The 27,962-nt window shown below is 32.1% G+C and overlaps 1 protein-coding gene across 1 annotated transcript; it reads left to right on the top strand.

Moving 5' to 3' along the window:
• The first annotated feature begins 162 nt into the window (after positions 1 to 162).
• On the top strand, positions 163 to 26,244 carry Lap1 (leucine rich repeat containing protein 7 lap1). Its single transcript, XM_072545889.1, has 7 exons — positions 163 to 849; positions 1,719 to 1,854; positions 8,118 to 8,407; positions 8,741 to 9,161; positions 10,370 to 10,830; positions 12,016 to 12,531; positions 13,867 to 26,244. Exons 1-7 carry the CDS (start codon positions 703 to 705, stop codon positions 14,050 to 14,052), a joined length of 2,157 nt encoding a protein of 718 aa, XP_072401990.1. The 5' UTR covers positions 163 to 702; the 3' UTR covers positions 14,053 to 26,244.
• The last annotated feature ends 1,718 nt before the right edge of the window (positions 26,245 to 27,962 follow it).

The raw sequence follows: 27,962 nt of genomic DNA, 5'->3' as shown, positions 1-27,962 counted from the left end.
AATATATTTTTTGGCTTAGAATAAGTTTTTATTTCTTATTTTATGACTATATTTATTTTCCATATTTTTCTTTTTGAATTTTGCCGCCTAAAATTTAGAGCACATTTTTCAAATTTTCCCTCCAAAATTCAGAACTTACATTTTAAATTTGACGTCAAATGAAATTAGTTTCGGCCCGTCCGCATTTTGCGCTAGAAACTCTCTTCCAAACCTTTCTATAGGATTTACCTTACTAGAGAGCTATGTGCTGTGGTGTGGTTGTTTCTATTTACCGTGGAGGGGTCGTGTCCTAATAATGAGATTGGTATAATTATATTTTGTTCTATATGAATTTTACTTTCGATAATCTGTGGTTATATTGTGAAAAGTAGTACATTGTACTAGTAGTACATAATAGTACATTTTACTTTTAATTAGAGTAATAATTGTTGAGATCTAGATAAAGCATTGGTCTTTCAATGTTTATAGAAACAATATCTATGAAATAATGTTTCTGATGATTGTAAATTCTGCTCCCCCTTTTTTGTTTAAATGGAAATTAAACATAAAGAGTCAGTGTTTAAAAAGAAAAAGATTCAGTTAGAAAATAGTATCCAGGAAAAACTGTTTATGCTCACTCTTATTTGTTAAAATGTGAAAAGTACTTCATTGAAGTTGTTTTGAGTTTAAAATGTGCATTTAAACACTATTATTACAATAGCTATGGGGTGGATGACGTGTTGCCAATGCAAATCAAATGAGGCAAAAGTGGTAGAATTGGATTTTTCAAGATGTGGAATCTCAGAAATACCAAATGAAGTATATGCTAATTCTCCAACATTAGAAGTCTTGCATTTAGAAGGAAATAAAGTAAGATATTCATAGACTAAGTTAAAAATACTAGAACAAATACTGAATGTAACATCCAAAAATTAGAGTTAACCATAATTATTCTTTAATATATTAGGATCATGTTAGGACCTTTGAGGAGTTAGGAGTTAATTGTTAAAGGTTGTACCTATGTGTCTAAATGTATGTGGTAGTTTCTTCGACTGTTTTGTTATGTAACTTAAATCATGGTTAACACACTCTATACCCCACCAATACTTATCTCTATAGGTTCACCAATATTTTTGGATTAATATAATTAGGTTATGAAGGGATTTATAGATTATTTTGATTCTACTTTTATCCAATAGACAAGATAATGTTATTGAGACTCTAATATCCTTCAAAAATGTACATTCAATTATTGGTATTGATTGCAGTTCTATAAGGTTAATAAAGAACAAAGAATATTGATTGGAGTGTTCTTTTTTTATTTAACTAAAGCGTTTGACTCAATAAATTCAAATATGGTAGTTGGTAAACTTAACAAACAGGCAAATATCTATCGAAATAGTCACCTAGGAATGATTTTTGTTGAGAAGTGAAAAAAAATCCTGATAATATTTTTAATTTAGTGTGCTATTGGTATCATTGCAGTAGTAATCAGTTTCGAGATTATTTTCTATATAATATTTTCCATATATAAATTTTCTGTAAATTCTTCAGAGCATTAATTATAAACATGAGCCCATTGTAAATTAGGATTCCTCTGAATAACAGATGAATGATTCTGATTTTAATTTGAGATGTGAAAGAAAGTTTTCTTCATCTTTGTGTATTGATATTATTACCATGACCTTTAAAATCCATTATGTAAATAATCTTTATATACCTAATCATATTTTTTTTAGCTAAAGGACTTATCTCCACAGTTATTTCAGTGCATTGATTTAAGGTACCTTAATATAAGTGATAATGAAATCCGAGCCATACCACCATTAATATCAAAATTGACCAATCTACAAGTTTTAATATTTAGTAAAAATGGTAAGTGAAATTTTACCTATTTTTTTTTATTTTTTGGGTTTTTTATCAGTTACGTTAGTAACAGTAATTCTGTGAATATGATTTATATGATATATTCTAATAGGGTTTAGAATCTAAAAATTCTGCAAACAGGTCAGACAGATCTGGATCCAACTGACATTATTTATTATTAAAAAATAATAGAGGTAGTAATTCATTTCCATTTCACTTACTCTTAATAAAGTCCCAGAATTGTATCATATTTTCTTGGTCCATTAGCGAATATTCAGAGTGCAAGCTGTTGTAGTAAATATAATTACTTATAGGGTTACAAGGTTATTTAATCCTGAATTCTTATATTTTATATAAGCCTTCTTCCATGTTGTAGGCTGTTCAAGCTAGAGTTAATAAATAACCAGGAAGCGAAAGTATTCCAGCATGGCTTTTGCATGCATATATTTAACATTTGAATTCAGGTGTTATTTCCTTTTGTATATCATATGATATGATTCTAGTTGCTGTATTATTATCACAATTTAAATGATTGCTTCCATTTACTTCCACTTTTTTTTTTTTTTTTTTTTTTCGGTGGAATTTATGGCTTTGGCGAGAACCAATTAGCCAGACTATGTTAGATTGAATCATTAATTTGTGTAAAATGTTTCATAGTATCAGACCTGAGCATGATGTATTCATTTGTTTTGTTAGTAATATATAAAATGTGTAAGGTGTTTATATATATATATATATATATATTTTTTTTTTTTTTTTTTTTTTTTTTCGCGCTAGGGCGTCAACCCGGTTCATCCCCTCGGAGGTTTCAGCCCTCTTTGTGTGCTTTACGTTTAGTTTCTTTCGCAGAATTGTATACAAAATTGGTTAGTAATTTTACAGTTTTAGTTTACAGTTTATGATGTGTTGATGAAGTACATAAAGGATATCATTATTTCCTGAAAAAATAATACAATTTAGATCTATTGGAAGGTTTATCTTGTAGTGAATTAAGTTTTTGTATAGTTGATTAATGTTTACATTATTTATTGGACATTCAAGTAAAACATGTACTAATGTACCCATTTTACCACAACTACACAGTGGATCGTCTGTAATTTTCATTTTGTGCTTATAATAAGGTGTTAGTGCATGATTAGCACGTACTCGATTTATTGTGGCAACAAAGTTTCTGTTTGGTATTTTGTGAAACCATGGTTTTCTGGGAATTCTTTGCTGGTGTTTACAAAAGTTTGTTCCGGTTGTTGAAGCGTTGTGTAGGTTTTGCCACATCTCATTTATTTTGTTTCTTTGGTTTAAGAATAGGTCGGACGGGGGTAGTTTAAGATTTAGTTCTTCTCCTGATGTTGGGGCTGTTTTTGCTAAGGTATCTACTATTTCATTACCTGTTATACCTGCGTGTCCCTTTACCCATAGATATATGACGACTTTATTCTTGATGTGTATCTCATTATGTAAATACAGGATATTTGCTTCAATATGATTAACTGATCTATTTATGTTTACTTTTTTAAGTTTATCTACTGCACTTTTGCTGTCCGTACATATTATGAATTTGTCGTGGTTAGAGCCGAGTATGTATTTCATAGCTTGCACAATTGCTGTTAATTCTGCAGTGTATATGGAAGCTTCCTTTGGTAGAATAAATTTTTTGTCAGTATTTTCTTCCACATGGTAAAAGGCACAGCTGGTATATTCTTTTGACTTTGATCCATCAGTGAATATAGAATCATAGTTTGGCCAGTATTTGTTTTTTGTTTCGTTAAACTTTGATTGATTAAAACTTGCTACTTCTTGACTTTCAAAATAGTAGGTTCTAATTTCCCGTGAAAAAATTTGTTCTGGCGAGTAAATTAGAACCGGGGGGAGTTGGTTGGAATAAAGTATATCTGTAATGTCAAGTATTTCTGAGAAAGTTTCTACTATGAGGGGGGTTTTCTTGAAGTGCCAGTATCTATGGGTCAAAACTTGAACTGTTAGTGATTGTATAATATTGAGGTAAGAAGTTTTTTTGGAAATGGTTTTTATCACAAATTTTCTGCTCAATAGTTGTCTTCTTAGTTTAAGAGGAGGTTCCACAGCTTCAGCTTGCATAATATTTATGGGTGTTGACTTAAGATATCCCAGGCAAACTCTTAAGCATTTATTTTGTTGTATCTCGATTTTATTTAAATGTGTATCTGCTGCTGTTCCATAGAGTTGACTTCCATAATCCATTATTGATCGTACCATTGTTTTGTAGAAAAGTAAAGCCGTATTTGGATCTGCTCCCCACTTTGCCTTACAAAACGCTCTTAAAATATTTATAGAATTACTTGTTTTTTTGATGATTTGGTGGATACAGTCCTTCCATAATAGTTTTCTATCTAGATGTAGGCCAAGATATTTTACAGAGTTGCTAATACGGAGTTTATATTTTCCTATTGTTAATGGTCTTTGATAGTTGTTTCTATTTCTAGAGAAAATACATATATTGGTTTTGGACTCGGATATGGAAAGTCCCATGTTGTCTAGGCATTTTTGGATTTCTATAAATTCAGTGTTGATATTTTCTATACATTTGTCCTCTGATTTGTTACTGGTGTAAATAACAACATCATCGGCGTATTGAATAATTTTGGACTTACGTGATATAACATTTTCTATGTCCATTGTGTACAGGCTGTAGAGGATTGGGCTCAAGATACTACCTTGTGGTAATCCAGATCTACATATTCTTGATTCCGAAACTTCTTTATTTATCTTTAAGGAAACTGATCGACTAGAGTAAGCTGATTTTATGAAGTTGGCAAAGGAGGTTGGTAGACCAATATTGATAAGTTTCTCTTCTAGTATATTTATTTGAACATTATCATATGCTGAAGTGATATCCAAAAATGTAGCCAAAGTGTTGTATTTGTGTGTGAATCCTAGATAGATGTCATTTACTAGTATCGTTAGGGGTTCTAAGGGAGATCTTCCCTTTCTAAAAGCATATTGTGAGTCAGGTAATATTTTTTCATTTTCTAGCCAATATTCAAGCCTGTTCTTTATCATCCTTTCCATGGTTTTAAATATACACGATGATAAAGCTATGGGTCTATATGAATCTGCATTTCCGTTCTGTTTTCCAGGTTTTTTGATAGGTACTACGATGTATTCTTTCCACATTGGTGGAAAAGGAATCTTTTTTATCCAAATCGAATTGAACAATTCTAACAGGGCTTTCTTATGGCCTAAGGGCATTTTATGCAACATATTGTATGAAATGTTATCCGCCCCGGGAGATTTATTATTTGTTGATTTAATGCATTGTTCGAGTTCCCATAATTGAAATAGTGATTGTAGAAAAGAAGTGTTTCTATTTACAGTAGCTATTTGTTGAGTAATGTTGTTTTCAACCCATGGGGGTGAGATTTTTGTGTGGAATTCATTTATCCAGTCTTCTTTGGGGTTTATTGGGGGTTTATTTACTTGTTTTCGGTTTTTATATCGGTTTACTTTGTTCCACACTTCTTTAATTGGTGTATTTTGATTTAGATTTTGGCAATAATTAATCCAGCTTTTTTTCTTAGTTTCTTTGAAAGTTTTTTTAGCTACTGCATCAAGTCTTTTATATTCTGTTAGATTATTAAGATTTGGAGCATGTGTGTAGGTTAAGTAAGCTTGTTTTCTTGCTTTAGCAGCTATGTTACAGGTTTCATTCCACCAGTCCTTCGAACAATGATTTCTATTTTGTGTGTTTGATTTTTGTAAGGGAATTGCTTTGTTGGCAGCTTTGTTAATATTGTCGATAATGCCCATTAGTGATGATTTTGGTTCTGTAGCTTCAAGTGTAGCGGTGTATACATCCCAATTAGCAGCCTTGAGTCTCCATATGTTATGTTTTGTCTGTTTAATTTGCGCAAGCGGGCTATTCCTTCCAAATTGTATGTGTATTGGTAAGTGGTTAGAGCCATAAGGTTCTTCTAAAGTAGACCACGTAATTAGGTGCGTCAGATCCTGTGTACAGAGGGTCAAGTCTACAGCTGACTTCTTATTGTTTGCTAATGTAGGTGATCCGTCGTTCAAAATTACTAGGTTGCATTGTTCGATAGCTTCCAAAAGAGTCTTGCCATAGATATCGTCATATCCATCATTCCAAGCCAAACTATGTGCGTTAAAGTCGCCCCCAATTATGAATGGTTTTGGAATTTGTTCCAAAAAGTTGATCCACTGTTGTAATGATATTCTAGTTCTCGGTTTAAAGTATACTGAAACGAAGTAAATTTTTTTTTGTATAAATGGAAAATTAACCGAGATACAAGTATGCTCAAAGTTTATTGTAGTTGGAATTGAGACTTCTTGGTATATTAAGTCTGATTTTAATAAAATGGCTGAGCCGCCGTACCCGTCGTCCCGGTCACAGCGAATATTGTTGAGGCCTTTAAAATTATAATATTTTCCTGCTTTAAACCATGTTTCCGATAGAAGTGCAACGGAGTAGTTGCCCCTATCTAGTAGATATTCTAGGTTAGTTTTATTAGAAACTGCTGAACGGCAGTTCCATTGAAGAATATTTATTGAATGGTTGAGGTCTGAGAATGTGATGACGTGTTTCCATTTATAGTTAATTTGACTAAGTTTTCGAGTTCTTCCTTATTTATATTTATACTTTTTGTTACTAAAACTTTTGTGACAATTTCTATAACTAATTCTAATATTGAATTTATCATGCTTAGGTCTGAAGGAGATGCAACTGAATTGTTATTAATATTTCCTTTATAGTTAATACTGTCTAATATTCCTCCCTTAGGTAATTGAGATCTAGGGGAAGCTATAATTTCATTATGCAAAATTAATGTTGGATCTGGACTATTTGGTCTCTGTCTTTTAAATGTTCTAGAATTTGTATTATTTGAATTATTGTAAAATATGTTATTTGTTGACATTTGGTTAATTGAATTTGATGGGAGCTGGGTGGGTGTATAATTATTGGGATTTAATGGAGGGAAAGTTTTGAGGCAGGAAATGTTTGTAGTTTGTTCCGTATTAATGGTTGTTGCTTTTGCATAGGAGTTCCTGGGAAACTGTCTGTTGGCGTCTTGATAACTAATATTACTGGAAGACATAGCGTCTTTTACAAGTTTTTGACGTTGAAATTCCTGACACGCGCTCAAATTTGTAGTAAAATGATTCCCCGAACAACTAAAACATTTTGGAGTTATATCGGTCGTTTTACACTCTTTTGTGTTGTGTGATTCCTGACATTTTTCGCACCTAGCCCTGCTCTTACATTGTCCCCCTGTATGTCCAAATCTTAGACAATTAAAGCATAATAGCACCTTCTGTTTATATGGCTCGACTTCCTTTAGTACCTTGTTGATTGTTACATATTTTGGTAGTACCTGTGACCTAAAACTAACTACACATGTTTTTGTTGGAATATATTGGGTACCTTTTTCATCTACTTGCCTCCTATTTAATCTTTTGACTTGAATGACTTCAAATTTACAGTGTAAATCGTACATTTTGATTCTGTCTTTAACATACTCTACTGAAAATTCTGTGGAAATATCTCTTATTACGCCCTGTCTAACTACAAGAAACTTAGGAATGTATATGTCTAAATTATTTTTTGTAAATATTGCTTCATTTTTTTTAGATATGATATAGTTGGCCGATTTATAATCTTTAAATTTTATACGTATTTTATTTCTCCCTACTGCGTCAATGCTCACAATTTTTTCATCAATTTCTTTAAAATTTGTGATAATAATGTCACCTATCCTTAAAGCGTTTAACCTGCCTTTAAAATCGGGTGAATTATTTTCCAAATACACGTAATGAGGTCCCAAGTCGTTTTGTCGGTAAAGAAATTCCTCCCTTTTTGTTCCTACTTCTTTGTTTATGGTATTTGTTATTGAAGTGTGTACATTAGCAAAGTCATTATCGATAATGGGTTTATTATTAACAAGTTTTGTGGTACTTATCTGTATAACCGGAACCAGATTTTGAAATCCTAACAGCTCCTCGTTTGAAGATGATGCATGTTCTGTATCCATTTGGGTTTCTAAAACATTGTTATCGGAGGCATCGCCTCCGCTAACTGCACTCATAAGTTTTTAATGTCTTTAAGAATTTCGCTTTTTTATTTGGTGTAATTAATTTACTTTTAAAGTTCACGAAATATTTAATTATATAGCTAATTTATAAACACCGGTTTTAAAAACAAGCTTCTTTCTTACGCACGTCTAACTACCACGACGAATGAAAGCTGACTGTTACTTCCACTTAATAAACTATTTAAACAGTTTTAGATGGAGTTCACCCAAATTTAGATAAATTAAGTAAATTGACTATGTTGGACTTAAGTATGAATGATCTAGGTAAAGTTCCGGAAGCTGTTATGAGCCTTATTAACCTTCAGCAACTTTGTTTAAATGATACAGGCATAGATTTTGTTCCTGCTAATATTGGTCGATTATCAAATTTAAGAGTGTTGGAATTAAGAGATAATAATATATCAGAACTGCCAAAATCCATCAGACGTTTGACTAATTTACAGCGACTAGATGTTAGTGATAATAATTTATCAAATTTGGTAAGTACTATTATTTTTATATAAAATCTACAAAAATTTACTATATAAATTTACGCTAAACTGACACAAATACACTGATTATGTAGTTATTCAAACAATTCTCTTACTGAAAGTGGCACATCATGTTTTTTTCTAATCAATATGGAAGGAAAGAAGTTATAATTTTGATAAATTTGGTGAATATCAACCAGTAGAACAGGCTGGATTTAGAAGGGGGTAACAGCACTTGTGACCACTTGCACTCCCTAAAAATTTTAATAGAAAAGACAAATTAGTATAATCTCTCTAATTATTAATTTTTTAATTTATTATTTATATTATCTTTCATTTTAGACAGAACTATGCGAATCTCATGGAAATTTGACAGAATTATGGATTAATGGTAATAATATATCTGAACTCTCTGTAGCTATAACACACTTAAAAAAGATAAATGACTTTGATGCTTCATACAATAACTTGGAATCCATCCCAAAGGAAATAGGGCATTGGACAAAAATCACAAATTTAATTTTAAGCTTTAATAATTTAATCTCACTTCCTAAAGCTGTAGGAAATCTTAGAAATTTGCAAGTTCTTAAACTTGAGTCAAATTTATTAGAAGAACTGCCCAGTACTGTTTGTAAATTAGTTAATTTGGAAGAACTTAATTTACAGAACAATTCTTTGATATCAATACCTAGTGGCATAGGTCATTTACGAAAATTGGCCACACTGATTTTGTCAGATAATAAATTACAACAGCTACCAGCAGGTAAGTTACTTATTCTAAGTAGTATTTATTAATGATAATTCATGTATTATTTGTATATAGAAAAAAATGATATTATGTCTATCCACCAACATATTGATTAAACTCTGGATTACCAGTACCAGTGGTCTTTTGTGGTATGGAAGCCTCCACTTGTATGAATATCAATACATACTACCAATATTTATGCATTTCTAAATTCTAAATAAAATCAGGCTTTTTACAAGATATTGTAAATTCTGTGTTATCAGACCTAATGGAGTGGTCATTATAGAAATATTAACAGGTGATACTATTATTTTTCTAATAACCACAAGCCCAGAAAACTCTGCAACTCAACTGCTTTTTATCCTAACAGAAAGAAAAAAAGAAAGAAAAAACAAAAATCTGTTCTCTATGGATCAGTCAAAACACACCATTAAAAGATGTCACAAACAAAATTTTTACTATCATAACTAAATTTTAAAATGTATTTTGTCCATTATTTTATGTTATATTGTATATGTGTGTTATTATTGTTGAGTGTCATAGCTTTATACAAATAATCTACACAACTAGTAAGTTGCACTGACAATTTGTGATATATTATAAATATTTACACATTCTTCTAATTACAGTGTCTTGAAGAAGGAATAAAACAATTCCGAAAGCTAGACCAAAAGTCAAAAGAGTGTTTCTGTAACATCCTGCCCAAACCTTCTGACTGCAGCCCTAATAAACTGTGTTGTTTGTATATATATATATATATATATATATATATATATATATATATATATATATATATTATATATATATTATATATATATATATATATATATATATATATATATATATACCTAACCAAACTTTATATTGAGACTGTGAAGCTATAAATGCCACATTATTCAGCATGGTGACCACGCTACTACCAACTCATATAAATAACAGAACTCATGGCCTGCTCTGATAACGATTAATATGGCTCTATATACATATAGTACATAACTGTGTTTCACTAAGGGTTCGGATCCGAAGCCAGAAAGGTTAATAAAGATTTTATTTTTCCTATGTATATGATACTACTCATATATAAGATTGCCAATCGGAGGTATCAGGGACAAACATATTTTGACCAATATGTAATAGGAGGAGAAAAGGATTATTTATTATTTGTTTATTTTATAACTACATCTATGAATGGGTAAGTTCTCTTATGATCATAATTTTTACAGAAATTGGAAGCTGCTGCGCATTGTCGATACTTAATGTTCATAATAATCAACTTGAAAGACTGCCAGATGAGGTTGGCCATCTCCAAAATTTGACCACCCTCGGTTTGATAGGAAACAAGCTGTCTTACCTTCCAATCACAATATCGAAACTCAGAAATCTGAAAGCGTTATGGTTGACACCAAACCAAACACAACCGTTGATCCATCTTCAAAATGAACAATTGTCTGACGGGCAAGTAGTACTAACTTCCATTGTATTTCCACAAACTCCCCTTAGAGAACCACATCATGTACCGATGTCAGTGGGAAATCAGAATTGCCACATTACTTTCAGTACTGAGAGGAACGATTCTGATGTAACAGAGGCCCATTTGTCACTTAGTAGGACCCCTACTCCTCATCATAAAGAATTAAAAAGATTGAGGGAAATTTTGAGGACATCCCATACTCCTGGAAAAAGAGTAAGTATAATAAAACATTATATTTCCATCTCTCTTCTCCAAGAGCCCTCTAGATACATGGTTTTACTTTCTTTTTTCTAGGACAGAATTTTATTTGCTATGGTAATGACCTGTTTAGTCTCTTTAATGCTTAAATAAATATATCAATAAATTATGAAGTTTTGTTGAGCAGATGCTTGCGTTCCTCAGGTTATAGGTTTTTGTATTTCTCACTGTCGCTAAGATAATGGTGGTGTATATTTTACGTTTATGCACTCCTAGTACACTTTTATACATAACTCACTTCCTACTGATTTTTGATAGGATTTTAACAGTAGTTAAACTCATTCCATTTGAAAATAAACAATTCAAATGTGTGCTCATACTGCAGCTTAAGATGAAGAAGAACTAGAACAATGCTGCAATAAATTAGAATAAGCATTAGATATAACCCAAAAATTTCACAATGATAATAGGAGATCTGAATGCAAAAATTGGAAAAGTAAGAGAAAGGAATATTATTGGAAACGACTGACTAAAAACTTAAAACGGAAGAAAAATTCTGCCAAAATAAAAAAATTGCAATTACAAACACCTACCATGACCTATCATTCAGAGGACTCTATACGTGACCCCCTTATTAAACAGACACTATAATATCCTTAACATACATTAATAGATTCTCTGAACAAATGTCGAAAATACTGGCAAAATATGTCATCAATGTTTGACATAAGTTGTCAAAAACACCCGGAAAATATTTTTCAAAATATAAACCCAATGTTAATAAAGATCATCAGTCGGATGTTATTTATAAAATAAATTGTAAAGACTGCAATATATTGGGCAAACACAGCAATATCTACATAGAAGGGTTTTTGCATACAAACAGTGTACAAACCAAACACTACAGCCTTAGCCAAGCATTCTCTAGAATCAATAATATGACTGATATCAAAGAATTTTCCAATATGTATCATAATTTAATAAATTGAGTTGTTTTGTAAATACACCATTGGCATATGCTTAAAATACGATCCTGAATCAGTCGTATTTTGAAGTACCTGCCACATGTGTTTTATTTATAACAGACTGACAAACTCAGGAATTAAAAAAGTTTCTATTTAAAAATTGATGGTCAGGAAATAACAAACAATATATGACACACATATTTACAATCAAACTTACAATATTTTAATATTTTAGCCACTAAATATATCTGAAATCAAAGAAGCCAAAGTTACGAATATTTCCGGTGAGCTGGCTGTTTCCCAGAATAGTTTAAATGATCATGATGTAACGGAAATACCTGAGAATGTTTCAGATATAATCCGCGAAATAAATAAAACTCCTCCTAAACAGCCACCTCCATATCATATAGCTGCAGTCTATTCGAAAAACGCTCATCTGTTTTCTCAAAATCAAAACATAAGCCCACCTAGTCCATTGGACCAACCAAAACAGTTTAGTCAGCAACAACCCTCTAATATTCATATGCCAACTCCAAAGTTGCCGAACCATCGAAATCACATTCCAATTTTGCAAATTGCTGATACAAGCAATGACCTTAAAGACGTTAATATGATGTGTGAAGAAGATTCGAATCAGTCGAAACAGATTGTGAAGTGGCCTTTTGGAAAGCACAAAGTTTGTCAGGTTTTGGAAGTTGAGATGCCTGAATCATTTTTACCCAAAGATATTCGTATTGTAGGTCAGAGCAATGTAAGTATTATTATATATAGTATTATTTATGAATATAAGTTTTTAATACAAAAATAATGTTACTTCATTCAAGATTTACGATGTCAGAACTCCCAGCGTTGCCAAAACCACAGAATAGTAAATAAATGTGAGGAATTTTCATAATGTCAATATTTAAGAATACACTAGTCAACTGGATTTTTAAAATGAAGATAATCACATTTTCAAAATTTCTTTTTCACTTTTCAATATTGTGACAAGAAAGATGACAAAAATGTATAACATAAATTTTAAAACTCAAATATGGAGGCACTATAAATAAATCAATAACTTTTATTATGTAAGATTGCATCTAAATTAGGGAGAAATCTGACATTAAAGAAGCCTGGAAAAGCCAGTGTGACAAAAAAGGAAATAGACAGTGGTATATAAAAGAATAAGAAGAAAGCCTACTTCCCATCTATCAAGTATTCTTTCTCTTTCATACACTTTTATTGTTTCCTTTTCACAATGTTGTATAGCCATACTTATAGTATATATGTATATATGTATCACCATCCTGCATATTAAAACCGTGATGACACGATCCGAAAGACTGACAGATGAAGAACATAAAAATAAAGAAATGCATAATGTCAAAACAGTGCTAAGAAAAAACATATACCATTGAAACGGCTCATAAGCTCAAGAAAGAATAAAGGACCCAACAGAAGATGCAAAACCGATTGCAAAAGCTATTCTACCATATGTAAAGGGTACAACAGAGAAAATAGGTAGGGAGCTAAGAAAACACAAAATAGAAACGATATTTAATACCGACAGAAAAATCTCAACTATTTTACCATCCGCGAAAACAAAAATATCGTTAGAAAATTAAGGAGTATACGAGATTCCATGTGGGGACTGTGACGAATCGTACATCGGACAGACCAACCGAAGAATCAATGTTAGACGAGAAGAACATTAACATGCTATCGAAAGAAGAGAAAATATGTTGTCCCTTGTACAACATGTCTCAAATACAGGACATACAATAAACCTGAACCAAACTACGATGCTAGCTAACATTGAAATTAAAAGAAAACGAGAAATCAGAGAATCTATAGAAATAGAGAAAAATCTTAACAGTCTAAACCAAAGAGATGATGCTCAAAAGCTTGCAACTACATGGAAAACGGTATTAAAGAAAAAGTTAAAATTACATCAGGCCACAAAACCTACGAGTAAGACACGGACAGGACCAATCACAAGAAGCCTTGCCAATGACCGTACTTCAAGCATCAGCAAGAAGCGTCATATGTATATAATTATAATATAATATAATACCAGTGTTTTTATACAATTTTTATGTTTTAGGGTTTGTTTATAGATCATGTAAATCCCCAAAGTCAAGTCTTCCAAAAAATTTGCGTTGGCGATAAAATACTAGCCATTGATGAGATAGATTATACTATTATTGAACCAGTAATAGCCTATCAGGATGCATGCCAAAGACTGAATAATTTAAAAATTATAACCGTCTCCAGAAATCCACTACTCTAGTTACAAAATAAAATGTTAAGCCTTTTTTATATTCACATATGTACTATACTAATGCTGCATAATGATATTTGCACGAATTCTTGTTTCAGGATTGACATTTACTAGTTATTCTTTTCTCTCTATGTAATCTCAGTTCATTTCTTTATATTTTGGGCACTTCATATCTTTTCATAGAACATTTCTCAGCTATTTTTCTAGTACTAAGTAGGATCTGTCTGTCACCTTAACTCCATCCAAAAAATTTTAATGTGTCTTTTGTAAACTCACTTAATGTGCTATCTATTAGATGTTTTTTTGAAAGCTTTTCAAGTTTTTTTTTTATTTGGAAGAAATTTCACCAATGGGATCCTTCTTAAGTAATGGTATTTTTAAAACTTTTTACCATAGCTCTGAGGATGGCTTTGTAAACCGAAAGTGCACAGCTAGGGATTAATATTTTACACATCATGAGAGTCGAACTTCTGGACTACATTCATTCATCTCTTGGCAGGTTGGTTTTTTACCTTGACACTTCCAGTCCAAGACTTGAAACTCTTGTGGTTACCATTGATCATTTGTGACGGTTGAGACACATTGATGAGCTGTCCAAGGTATGCGCAGCATTCTTCTCCAGCACCACATCTCAAATGCATCAGATGGAGATTGAGAATACAAGGTCATTCACCAGTGTCATCTTGATATTTTAAGAGATAGATCTGTTTTTCCAAACTTTAGTTGGGCGACTCATCGCATTTTTTTTCATAACAATACGTCTCCTACGTCAATAGGCTGTGGCAACAAATGGAAAAATCAATTATGGAGTCAGCAGAACTAATATTAGGAAAAAGCAGGAAGAGAACAAGGAAATGGTTTGATAGAGAATTTCAAGAAAAACTACACGACAGACAGATAAAGCGAAACATTATGCTTCAACAAGGAACAGCAGAAAGTAAAGAAAACTATGCAACTTCACGCCGAGAAACAAGAAAATTAATTAGAGAGAAAAAAAGAAAGTACGAACAACAGAAATATGAAGAACTGGAAAGGAATAGGCAATAGTCAAATAGTCGAGCATTTTACAAATCAATGTCGAACGAAAAGAAAGGCTTCAGACCTAGATACGTGTCTGTATTCAAAAAAATGATGAATTAATAATAAATGAAAAAGAACTGCTCCAAACATGGCAAGAATATTTCAAAACTTTACTAAACATACATCAAGAAGAAGAACATGTAGAAAATATATATTTTGGGGTGGACCTACTGGTAGAGGACCCCAAACTAGATGAAACATTGCAAGCAATTAACAAATTGAAGAACGAAAAAGCTCCAGGCTCTGACAATATACTGGCTGAATTCCTTAAGTACGGAGGAGAAACTCTACATAGACAAATACACAAACTAATAACACTTATACGGAAAGAAGAGAAAATGGCACGAAAGTGTAATAATCCCCATCCATAAAAAGGGAGACAAAACCAAGTGCTCTATAATTAGAGCATAAGAGGCATCTCCCTACTTAATACGGCATATAAAATCTTAGCGAACATCCTATTAAGTAGGCTGACACCGTTTGTAGGAAATTTCATGGGGAATACCAAGCCGGCTTCGGAAAACATAGATCGACCATAGATCAGATCTTTACTCTAAGACAGCTGCTTAAAAAAAGGATGGGAATTCAATAGAACTATCCATAATCTTTTCATAGATTTCCGGCAAGCGTACGACATCATTAAAAGGGATCAGATGTGGAATGCAATGGCAGAACTTTCAGTTCCAAAAAAACTTATCCAGCTTGTTATGTGTGAATAGCTGTAGATCCAGAATAAGGATAGGTAACAAACTCTCAGAATCTTTCGAAATAAGCAGTGGCTTGAAACAAGGAGATGCGCTGTCACCTCTCCTCTTTAATATCATCCTGCAGAAAGTAGTAAGAGCAGCACAACTTAAAACAGAATTACTGACAGTAAATGGACCAAAATTACTACTAGCATACGCAGATGACATTGAAATTGTGGGAAACACAGTCACCAATGTGAAGGAGACTTTTAATAAATTGGAGGTAGAGGCAAAGAAAACTGGTTTAAGGGTAAACGAAGAGAAAACCAAATACATGTGCATCAACAGACAAAAGGGACGAGATAGAATAGGGCAAAATGTTACAATAGACACATATAACTTTGAAAGAGTGGAGAGTTTTAAATATCAAGGAGCAACAATCACTGCAGATAACGATATCGCGGAAGAGATTAAAGGAAGAATTCAGGCAGCAAACAGATGTATGTACAGCCTCCACAATACTATTAAATCTAAAAGCCTAACACGAACATCAAAAATTAGAATATATAAAACGGTGATTAGACCGGTGCTCATGTATGGGTGTGAGACGTGGACCCTGACCAAAGAAACTGAAAGAAAACTTAGATGTTTTGAGAGGAAAATCCTCAGAAGAATCTTTGGGCCTTATCACGACATTAATAGCAACCAATACCGAATGAGAACAAATGCTGAGGTCAAGCAGATGTATAGAGCAAGCGATATAGTCCAAGAGATTAAATCCCAACGTCTAAGATGGGCTGGCCATGTTCATAGACTCCCTAATAACCGCCTTGCCAAGCTAATATAGGAGGAAGCCCCCACAGGAAGAAGGCCGTTAGGACGTCCACGAATGCGATGGAGAGACAATATATGGTCAGATCTAAGAACAATGGGGCTACCCAGTGACCCAACTATTATGGATGACCGTTCACGATGGAAGCAAGTTGTGCAGTCAGCCAAAACCCACCCCGGGTTGTAGTGCTACGAGAAGAAGAAGAATACGTCTCCGAACTTCTGCTTCACAGTTACCATCTTTATTTATACTAGACTCGAGATAGACAAAACTGTGCACTATCTGGTAATCCTGTAACATGTTAGTCAGTTAAATAGTGTGGAAACTGTCGACCAGCATTATTTTTGTCTTAACTTTATTAATTTTCAGACCAACTTTATTGCTTTCGTCCTCAACTCTTCGCAGGAGATTATGTGTACCCAATATGTGTATAGTTATATCGAAGAATCGAAGTTTCTCGATATCTGTGAATGTGTACATCTGGCAGCTTGTCAATTTTACGCTGTAAAATAAAATACAGATCAAACTGATCATTCTTTCAAAGAAAACATTGTAAATCGCAACATTCTACATTAGTGAAAATAAAAAAGGCTGCGGTATTAAGTTTATATATTTGGCAGTAACTGTGAACCCATTTGATCTGTATATTTGTTAGATGGGCTGGAGTCTGAATAGGTCGAAATACTTATTCCGAGCAAACTGTCCGATTGTTTGTGTTACAGTGTATTAAAACACTGACCGTCGGGTAGATGCAAATATGATTTTTGTACATTATATTTTCATTATTTTTTAAGTGTATATAATTTTACAGAGTACCAATTAAAAAGTGCATATAGATCCATTGTAGTTCACTCATCCATACTCGGAAGCCACGTGATTGTTTTATTATTATTTTTTCTTTATTAACCATGGAAAACTCAGTGGTATTGTTTGTCCTGATATTTTTACTAATCGGCGAAAGTGATTTGGAAAGTTATTAGTTTATATCTCCTGCACACATAAGAGAATCATCATATGGAGTATATAAGAAATTCCAACAATATACTGAATAATAAACTAAAATTTTGATTGCACAAAAGTTAAACGTAGTAATTAATTCGTTAAATGTAAATATGAATCCTGCTTGGTTTATTTCTGGATATTGCTGAAGTTTCTGCATTTAATTTGATGGTTTTCCAGCTTTCCAAAATATTGTAATTGCTCAATGTCATAATTTTGATTAGGATAACCATTAATTTAGTTTTTTCTTGACACTCATTTTATAGTTCCGTTTGAATACCGTCAACATTCCAATCCAATGTTTTAAATCGTATTCAAAATTTAAGTATGAAAGCTCTAAGCCGTCAAGAACCATGTATCAGTATACAGTATAATGGAATGACCAGTTGGTATCTATAAGGTTTAGTTTAAAATTCGGTATTACACACAGTTGCTGGCAAATTTATAGTTTCCCTTATGTAACCAGTATTGATATCAATAGAAATAGTTTCTCTTTATATCTACATCGTTTTTAGGCTTTTTGAGGCTATTTATTGTTCTCTATTGAAGAGGTAGTGAATAGACTAAACAGCTATGAGTCATGCATGCGCGAAGTACAAAAATTTACGCTTTGACCATAGGGAAAAGTGGCCCACGGTGAGAATTTTCCATATTGTTAATATATAATCTGTTTATTACCGTTTTTTTTTGAGTTCAAATTCAAACTGCAATTATTTAATCAATTTAAGGTCAAACAAAAATAGCAGTCTTTTGTATTCACAAACTAGTTTTTTTTCTATTAATTATTTTTAAAAACACTTTTTTTTGCTTGGCTCAAATAGTGAACCAGCTTGAGACAAATCCAAAACAATTAAAATTCTCGTTATATATTTCAAAATATCAAATGACATATATACATAAACTTCAACAAAACGAGTTAAATGTCCTCTACAGTGGGAAACAAAAATGAGTAGATGTTATAAGTGAGTTCTGGTTCACTTTTCAAGACGGCGGCCACAACGCAAGCTTACTTAAGCGGGTTCTGGATCACTTTTCAAGATGGTGGCTGTAACGTCAGCAGAATGCAAGCTTACGTATCCTCGTGTCTACAAGTAAACACCTGACCAATGGTGACATAGGAATCCGGTGACGTTTTCACGTCAAATGTCACGTCCTGCTTCGAATGTCACGTCATTTAACGTGATATTTCACGTCAAATGTCACGTCCAGCGTCGAAAGCCTCGTGTTTCGTCGAATGTCACGTCATTTAATGTGACATTTCACGTCAAATGTCACGTCCTGCGTCGAATGTCTTGTTTTTACTTTTAGCACTAGGATGAGCATAATACCTTATAAACAATCATAGTAGAAGATAATAAATGATCTCCCTGCTCAATTAAAACAATAACATTTTAAAAATATCACTAGCTGGAATATGTTATTTCAAGTATTTTCATTCAAGTATTTAGTATACAAAACAAATTACCTCTTTCAAAAACAAACAACACGTGTAAAAAAACTCTCGGGATGCGTGCAAGTACCTAAACAATACGATAGGGACTGACTGTTAACGGCGAATAATGTGTAGAAGTGAATGCCATTTCTAGCGAGTAATTTGAAAATTCTTGCCACTGTCTCATGGTACACGCGTCTTTAGGTGGCCCACTTTCCCCTAAAAATTTGAATAATTGTGTACGACGCAGATATTTTCAAGGTAATAGCTGTTTAGAAAATCCACAAACTCTATATGTTAATATATACATTAGTATAACACAAGTATTAATATAACACGACTGACAACTTTTTGAAAATTTAACATTTATTGTGTGATATTTTAATTAAATAATACTAATTTTGTAATACTATGATAAACTCTAATACATGGAGTCGTTATCATTCAGTACTGAGCGTAGATCAAACCCCTCCACTAAAAGCCATAAATGTATGAAATTTTACAGAAAAATTTTAATGAGGTTTATGAAAAATATGTTATATTTCATTAAACAATTGTCAATATCATCCAGAGGGACCTTGCAATCGTTCTTAGCTTGATAATACTAACTAGTTTTTGCACTTTCAAAATATCAGTTTCTATCTTACATAATTCACAAGTTGAGCTGAAACTAGTTCATTATTTAATACAAATGGTAAGTAAATACCATGTGGAATTTTGTTTCTTTAGTACTGGAATTTTTCTATTAATTACTACAAAGTCATATTTTTGTAATTAAGCCATTATATACTTTTGTATACTTATTTTTCTTCTGTAAATAGTTATAAATGATGCATACCTAACTTTTCATTTTACAAATTTTCCAGGAGAAAGAAAAAACGAATTATTTGTCTTCTTCTTTTTATATAGACATGACTGTCTGTTTTTCAATGTGCCTCCAGTGAGTTGTCGTTTCATCGTTTTCGTGGTCTTCCTACTGGTCGTACTGTTGGCGTTTACTACCTACTGAGTTTGTTGTCATTTGGCTTATATGATCGTTCTATTCTAGTCTTCTATTTCTTACCTAGTTCTTGATATTCTTCTCCACCTTGCATCTACGTCGTATACATATCTGTACTTCTAGCTCAGTCTCTGTCCAAGCACTTATTTCTAAATAGTGTTATTTGATACATAGTGTAGTATAGTAGCTAGCTTACCTACACACTTTTATGGAAAACTTTTCTTCCATCCTATGGCTCTACAGCCCATTCGAGCCCTGACCTCCTTCATTAAACCTCCCGTCCGTTACGGTCTGTATTTATTCGGCGAAGGAAATTTCTGGCGTCCTCATCCACATCATCATCTCATCGCTTTATCGGTCTTTAACCGATTAAATTAAATCATTTAATGATTAAAAAGTTTGTGTTAAGTATTGTAAAATTGTTTGCAAAAGTACAGTAGAAGCTCTTTATTCGCGCTGAAGTTTTTAACCATACATATTGATTAATTACACAAATTATCTTCAGGATTAGGCAATTGTTTAAATAATTTACTAATTTTCTTTCGTTTAAAGATCTATATAGCATTAATTGTTTACTAACCATACTAACCACAATCTCTAGATGCGTTAGAACAAAGAAAGCAGCAATATAACTCTATCCTTTGCTGTCTTAAATGTGTTATTTGGCATTCTCTTTCAAAACAGTGTAGTTTCGTCTGCGTTAAACGATTTTAATGCTATGCAATAATTATCGCACCTTAAATTTATTGAACTACACTTCCGATGCTTGAAGTCCTCCATCTGTACATTCACCACCACCGCTACCACCAGGTTCTTTAAAATGTGCGTAAAGACAAAGGCACCCTTTTTTGGTTGTGGTCTTCGACCCATAATGACAACGCCACTTCCAATTTTTCTATTGCTGGATCACAAACAGTTCTCGCTAATAGTGACGCTGAAGCTACAGATGACCTTATTTTATCTTCGGATTTTTTATCGATTGTTCTGTCTGTGATATTGTCTCTATTATCACGTGAAATTAAAGTTTTTTGTGCATTTTTACAAAAGTTATTAATAATTTTCAAAAAATCGTCTTTGAAGTTTTTTCTGCAATAATTAAACAACAAATTAACAAAAATAACTTTACAAACTGTACAAAGTTTTTCACCTTTAGTATTTAAAATCAAATCTTACCTTGTTTGAAAAAAATGACAAAAGCAGTTGTTAGATACCTGTATCAAAGAGTGTATAAACCCTTTTTATTTACTAATTTCTCTGGTCTACATGTTTAACAATAATACATTTAAAACGTTGCAATACTGAACGTTTATAAAGATATAAGGCATGCGCAAAATATGATCTAAATTATTCCTGTTAGAGTTGACACTATTCATTTTATTTAGTTTTGCTCACACCGTTCGTTTACCTCCTTGTATTAGGGTTGTTAAATACAATTAAGTTTAGAATTTTTCTCTCATTTATAACCGTAGAATTAGATTAAGTTATTGATTTGTTAAATGCATAAAAGATATTATATGATAGTTGTTTATATATACAAACAAAATTATTTGCACTTGGCATTTTAAATTTTATATACATATATATTTGTGTTATGTCTTCCAGTTATTGTGCAATACTAAAATTTTTCTGTTTGGCATAGCTCTATCGATTTATCAGATAAAGTTATCCATTCGTGTTTTGTATGTTGCTTCAGTTATCTCTACGTTTTAATGAATAAAATTAAACCAGTTACTGCACCGTACGTGTATTGATTCTAAAAATTCATCAATTCCAAGCAGATAAATTTAAGAACTGTTTGCAGAGCAATGTTTAGTTAAATTTTTTAAAGGAGGGAAACGAAACAAACGATTTAGTGCCTTAAGTTAAGCTTTTATAACAAGACTTGTAAACATTGCTTTATTATGTTGTAAATAATTTATCTAGTATTAGAATATAATATCTTTTTTTTATATCAGAACGTGTTGCATTAGTTTTTAGGTTTTTCTATGGTATGTTATCAAACTCAAGATTATGTATATTACTATTGTTCAAATCCGTTACTACACCACAATACCACAATTGTAGCAAGTGACTCATATTTCAATGTAGACCTTTGCAGGTTTGATGGGATAATGGGAAAGGAAATCGACGAGTCATAGACGTGCGGTTATTATTTAAAAAATAATCAGGTTTTTGAACGAATTGATTGTCATAAAAATTATTTTCTTATTTTATAGATGCCTTAGCCTTAGATGAAGAAAACTAATCCTTGTTAAATATATTTTTTTGGAAAAAACCCTGTATCTGTTTAAATTAACAAACTTATGACCCATTTCCGATCATAGTTTTTCTTCGGGTGTTAAATTGTGACGTTTCTTTTTGATATACGGTTCACTATTACTTCTTCTATGGCACTATACTCCAAATTGAGCCTCCTTTATGTTTACCTCTACCCTTGCTTGTCTGTGGCTGATCTTCTCCATACACGGTATAATAATGTTGGATAATCATAATGTTTATTAGATTGCTTCCATCACGAGTTCCATATAGTGAAACTCTAGATGTTGTTTACCCCCTGCATAGGGTTGATTAACTCGAACTCACTGAATACTCATAATTACTTTATTGGTTGTCTAAGTAGAATAAGAGAGAGAGAGAGAGTACCTAGTTGACGGATGACAACACTAGCTTCGACTGTTCACTCTTAATTCTTAATAATCTACTCTTTTTGCTAATATAATTTGTACACATTATTAAATAAGCTTTTGATTACATTGCAAATTTTACTAGGTGAGCGCGTGTTCTAGTTACAAACATATGTTCAATGTCATAAACAAACAATCGCATTGAGCAATAAGCAATGAATAATATTATTAAAAGGATTATAAATTTTTAAACTGAATGGGGTTACTTAGATCTGATTTCCGGATGCTTAATTAAATCCCGTTACAACGGACTCCTAAAAGGGCTTGTGCGTCGCTGTTTACTGTGTCTTCCCAGGGCGTTCTTGGCTTTCCAACCGGTCTCTTTCCTTGCGTTCTAGCATTCAGTGCTCTTTTTGGTAGCGTATCCTCTCTCATTCTTATCAAATCTCAGGCCCATTGCAATCTTTGTATTCTATTCACTATTACTACTGTCAGTCATATTTATTATTTGTCAGCAAATTGAATTAAAATAAATTACTCACAATTCACAAAAAGTAGACGTAAAAGCCCCTTCCACTAATAATACTACAAACAATTCTGTTTTCTGCTTTATGAAACCCTGTCAGTGCGGTTATGAAACCGACTTACAGGTAACAAAACATAAAATAGCTACCCGAACAATGGCGTTGTTGCAAGGTACATCGCCTTAATTTGCGACGAAGTTGTTAATCTCAGACATTACTTACCGTAAGAGAAAGTTATTAACTACAACATTGCAGATAACTTTTGAATCATACATGCTGACAACGTTACATTTTCCCTAGAACCCAAATCTTCGCCGTAATTTATAAAATGAAATCTCTTCTACCTGAACGTAAATTCTTTGAGCAATCAGACGAAGAAGTCTATTTTTAAGAGATTCAACAGATTCTGCAATAATCCACTAATATGTTTATTAAATAATGAGCAAACATTTTTTTTTTCTAAAGGGTAAACGTCCAATTTTACTGGTCTATAAAAATCATTAAAACATGAGGTTCACAGCACATCAACACTTGCTACATTTGTGGTACTTTACTGTAGTGTCGTACCAAAATACTAGTTCTTACTTGTTGAATACATAAGAATTATTTTTGTGAAAAGCCCGTAAGAGATTTCAGCAAGTACGATTGTCTTAATTATTTTTGTTTACGTAGTTTTTAAAACTGTCCTTCCTACGGTCCCGAAGTCGTAACTGTGATCACCTCATCTTCTGTTTGTATTCGTTCATATCTAAGCTTAGCTTTCCAAAAGTTATTAGTATTCTGATAAAGCTGACAACGATCCTGAACAAGTTCCCATTCTTTTTATCTTTGTGAATTGGAATCTTATTAATTTATGTCTATTTGTATTCCGCTTTTCATTACACAGTCCTTTTCAAATGGTCACTAAGTCGTTCAATAATTTGCTAAATAAAACAGTTTTCTTCATTTTTATTATAATTTCTTAAATATGTTTTCCAAAGCTTGTTTTGATTATTTGTTCCAATTGTTTATTATTTAATTTATTGTTTGTATTCCAAAAATTTTATTGTTTTAGTTTTTCTGTCGTCTATCGAAACTTTGTCATTTTTGCATTGTTCTGTTTTGTAAAAAATTATCCGTTTCTACTCAACGTTTAATTATACATAGTATAATCACTTTGACAAATCAGCGTTTATAGAAATATACACATACAATATTGGTAGCAGTGTCACAAATGTTGCTGATATACACTTGTGTCAGCAAATTCATTATTTTCTAAAATATAAATATTTAAAAAAAATCTGAAACAGGTCGATGTCTAATTTTAATTCTTCACAATTTACAAAAAGAATTTATTATACATGGCCGAACAGTAATTTAATAACGTTATTGTCCATTTTTTAATGCAATACTCTGTATTTGATGAAACTTTTAGATCATTCTTAACGAACTAATTCTCAAAAGTACGATATTTAGAGTCTGATGTAAATAAATTAATTTTTAATAATCAAATTAAATAGTTAAAGCTAACAATTAGCCAGTAAGAATTGACTTTATTTTAAATGCTCAAACTGTGGCCTTTTTTATTTACAAACTCACATCAGCTGTATGGCTGTTAACGAAAAAAGGAAATAAAACACATAGATACAACAATGAAATTTTGTATAAATAGTTTATTGCTTTAAAATATTGAATAATCACTTTGGCACCGCACTTTAATAACAGTTTTTCAAAAGCTCTGGGATTCCGAACTCACCTCTTTCCGCACTGTGTAACGGGCACTTCACTCAAAGCTCTTTTATTGTTAGTGAGGTCTCGCAAGGTCTCCCCAACACTCCGGTTGGAGATCTTGTGTTATCAGATGTCCATGCATAAGGCGACTACTTATAACTAAGCCGAAGTCGCGTGATGATCACCTGAGAAAAACTATTGGTGGAACTATTAGACCATGGTTAAAATGTTGGTTTTTTCTCAAGTAATTTCGCCTGGTTTTGTGCCATTCCATATGTCAACTATTTTGCTGTGGAAATATAATTTGATATCTGTCGTTGGAGTTAAATAGATCTCAAGTAAGCTGCCATTTAAATCAATTCGCCCAAATTTGATTATCTTAGAACATTGTTCAAATTCTAAAAAGACAACAGGTCAAATAAAACCAATAAATTTGGCATACATTTTCAATGATATAAAGGACTAACCTAATATACCTCTCTCTTTTTAAACAGGTGTTTCTCACTCCATCTCACATAAGGTCCATACCGACCATAAACTTTTACCTACACTGTATATATATATATATATATATATATATATATATATATATATATATATATATATAATTGTAAACTGTAAAGAATTAAAATTAGGTATCCACATGTTTCAGCTTTTCTCGAAAATATTTTTATTTTAGAAAACAATGAAGGTATGCTCGCGGAAGAGGTATATTTGGAATGTCTTTTGAAGATCAGACAAATTCCAAATTAGAAAGTACCTCACCAAACTGAAGATAATCAAAAAGTTCTTCATAGTGCAAAATAAGGCATACTTCATTAAAAATAAAACTAATGAAAATACTGTGTAATTAAATTGATTTCTTTTTATTTTATCCAACCTGTTCATATCTTTATATACACCGCTATTGCTTGTTTTCCTCTTCCTATGGTAGTCTCACGGAATTTCCCTAGTAAAACCTGCAGCACTAAATTTTGTAGTACTTTTAACTGACCCCCTATTACTGGCCCATCACTATTTCCTCGGTGTCTTTTTCACTTAGAATGATTGATCTTTAAAAACCGTGTATTTTGAGTTGACTTATTCACACAAAAAAATGGTTTCACTGAATTTACCTCATAATTATTTTTTGCATTTCTAACAGGCTGTGAATGTTTCTAAAGATATAAAACTTTAGTTCAATAGATTATACTTTTAAGGTGTATTTATTTTTGGAACAGTCAAATAACACTCTAGTATACTAGAGGAGGTTTATTTATTGTAATCCATAACTTATTAATGTATAAAATAAAGCTTTTTTTAATTTCAAATAAATTGTTTTAATTTCTTGAATCTTACTATTTGGTTTAATCAATTCAATGAAAAACTTAATGTTTTTCAATACATGTTGACTTTTACAATAGCTATTTAAAGGAGATGTATACTAGATATTTTGAGCTAAACAGATTGGCTAAAATCAACTTCCGTAGCAATACCAAAGAAATACAATGCCAATCGCTGCGAAGAACACTGTTTGACCAAAAAGAACTGTTATTAAGAAAAGAAAGAAAACCATTGACATCCACTTTTGGTTTTCACAATGATTGTACAATAGTATCATGTACTAAGCCGTCAACAGTGATTCTGTATTCTGTTATTATCTAGTATGCATTTTGACGATGTACGATAACTCAACGCACGTCAAACAGAAACTACAGATAGTGTCGTTCTATAATATGATAAAGGTAGGCGATATTTTGAAAATAGCATTAATTAAAATTAAATAAAGAGATGAGGATTGGTTTTTTGAAAGAGTTAAGTTGACAGCTCATAAAACCCCAAATTTTAAACCGTTCTGCAAATCAGGTTCCTCCAAGAGAAATTCGTAGTCGTTCAAAATTATTAATACTGAAATGTTCCAGAACCTGAGCTCCAGGACGCACCTGTGGCATCGTCACGTGGGAGCTGTTATGATGTGGATAGGGACGTGACTGAACAACCCGGAGATAGTGTATAAACTGCCGCAAATGGGCATGCGTTGATCATTTAAAAGACCATTTTGTATGGTCAACTATTTACCGACAAAACACTTAAATTATTCTGAGAGTTAATACCTAATTGAAGTTCTGAAAGTTTAAAATAGAGCGAGCGAGTTCCAAAAGTCGTTTTATCCAAAAATCTAAATTTTGAGTGATGTAAAACTGATGACTACTTATAAAACAAAGAAAGAAAAAAACTGTTACACTAAATAATACCTATCTATCCCCGGAGAAATAAGAAAGAGCTTAAGACTAAAACAGATAACAAAAGATATTTAAGAAACATATCTAGATTTTTAAAATATTCATTATCAAATTATGAAAAGACCCTTTTACAAGACTTACTCCTGGGAGGTTTAATACAGAGATTTTTTTATCAATGGGTCCCTGCCAAATTTTATTTTAATTTAGGAGAACCTGATTAATTTTTTTCCAAATAAATTTAATACACTAAATTAAGTATTTTTTCATAATAAACCTATCTATCGTTTCTCTTAGTTTACATAAATAAGAATACAGAACTTTTGAAATTATTCAAGAAATCATCACTCTACTCTACTCTACCCACAGCATTTTCTTTCTTTCCCCTGCACATTTTAGGAATGAACTTATATCGACAAAATTTCTTATCAGGATAACAGAAACACATGAAGATCGACCAATTCGACTGACCCTTCAGATCAAAACCAATCGAATCATCTCTTCGCATTTCTCTTATCCTAATGCTAAATCGAATAGACAGCCATTGTGGGCATCACAACGTGTCTCTACAAAATTTACTATCAGGATAACAGAGATTCGAAAGGACGGTCCGATTCGTCCGATCATCATAGCATCATCATAGCACATAGCTCTCTAGTAAGGTAAGTTTTATAGAAAGATTTGGGAGAGAATTTCTAGGGCCAAATGCGGACGGGCTGAAACGAATTTCATTTGTATGAAATTAAAATTAAAAAATAAAAACTTATTCTATGCCAAAAAATATATTCTCTCTGTCTAAAAATATAGTAAACT

This window comes from Diabrotica undecimpunctata, chromosome 10 (assembly GCF_040954645.1).
Source record: "Diabrotica undecimpunctata isolate CICGRU chromosome 10, icDiaUnde3, whole genome shotgun sequence".
Lineage (NCBI taxonomy): Eukaryota > Metazoa > Arthropoda > Insecta > Coleoptera > Chrysomelidae > Diabrotica > Diabrotica undecimpunctata.
This window is presented reverse-complemented; position numbering and strand designations above follow the sequence as displayed.

Bases quoted from the DNA above. Each gene is read 5' to 3' on its own strand.
- Lap1 (XM_072545889.1), top strand. From the start codon at position 703: ATGGGGTGGATGACGTGTTGCCAATGCAAATCAAATGAGGCAAAAGTG. The intron at 850-1,718 runs GTAAGATATTCA...TATTTTTTTTAG, and splicing joins TGCATTTAGAAGGAAATAAA to CTAAAGGACTTATCTCCACA. The intron at 1,855-8,117 runs GTAAGTGAAATT...CTATTTAAACAG, and splicing joins TTTAATATTTAGTAAAAATG to TTTTAGATGGAGTTCACCCA.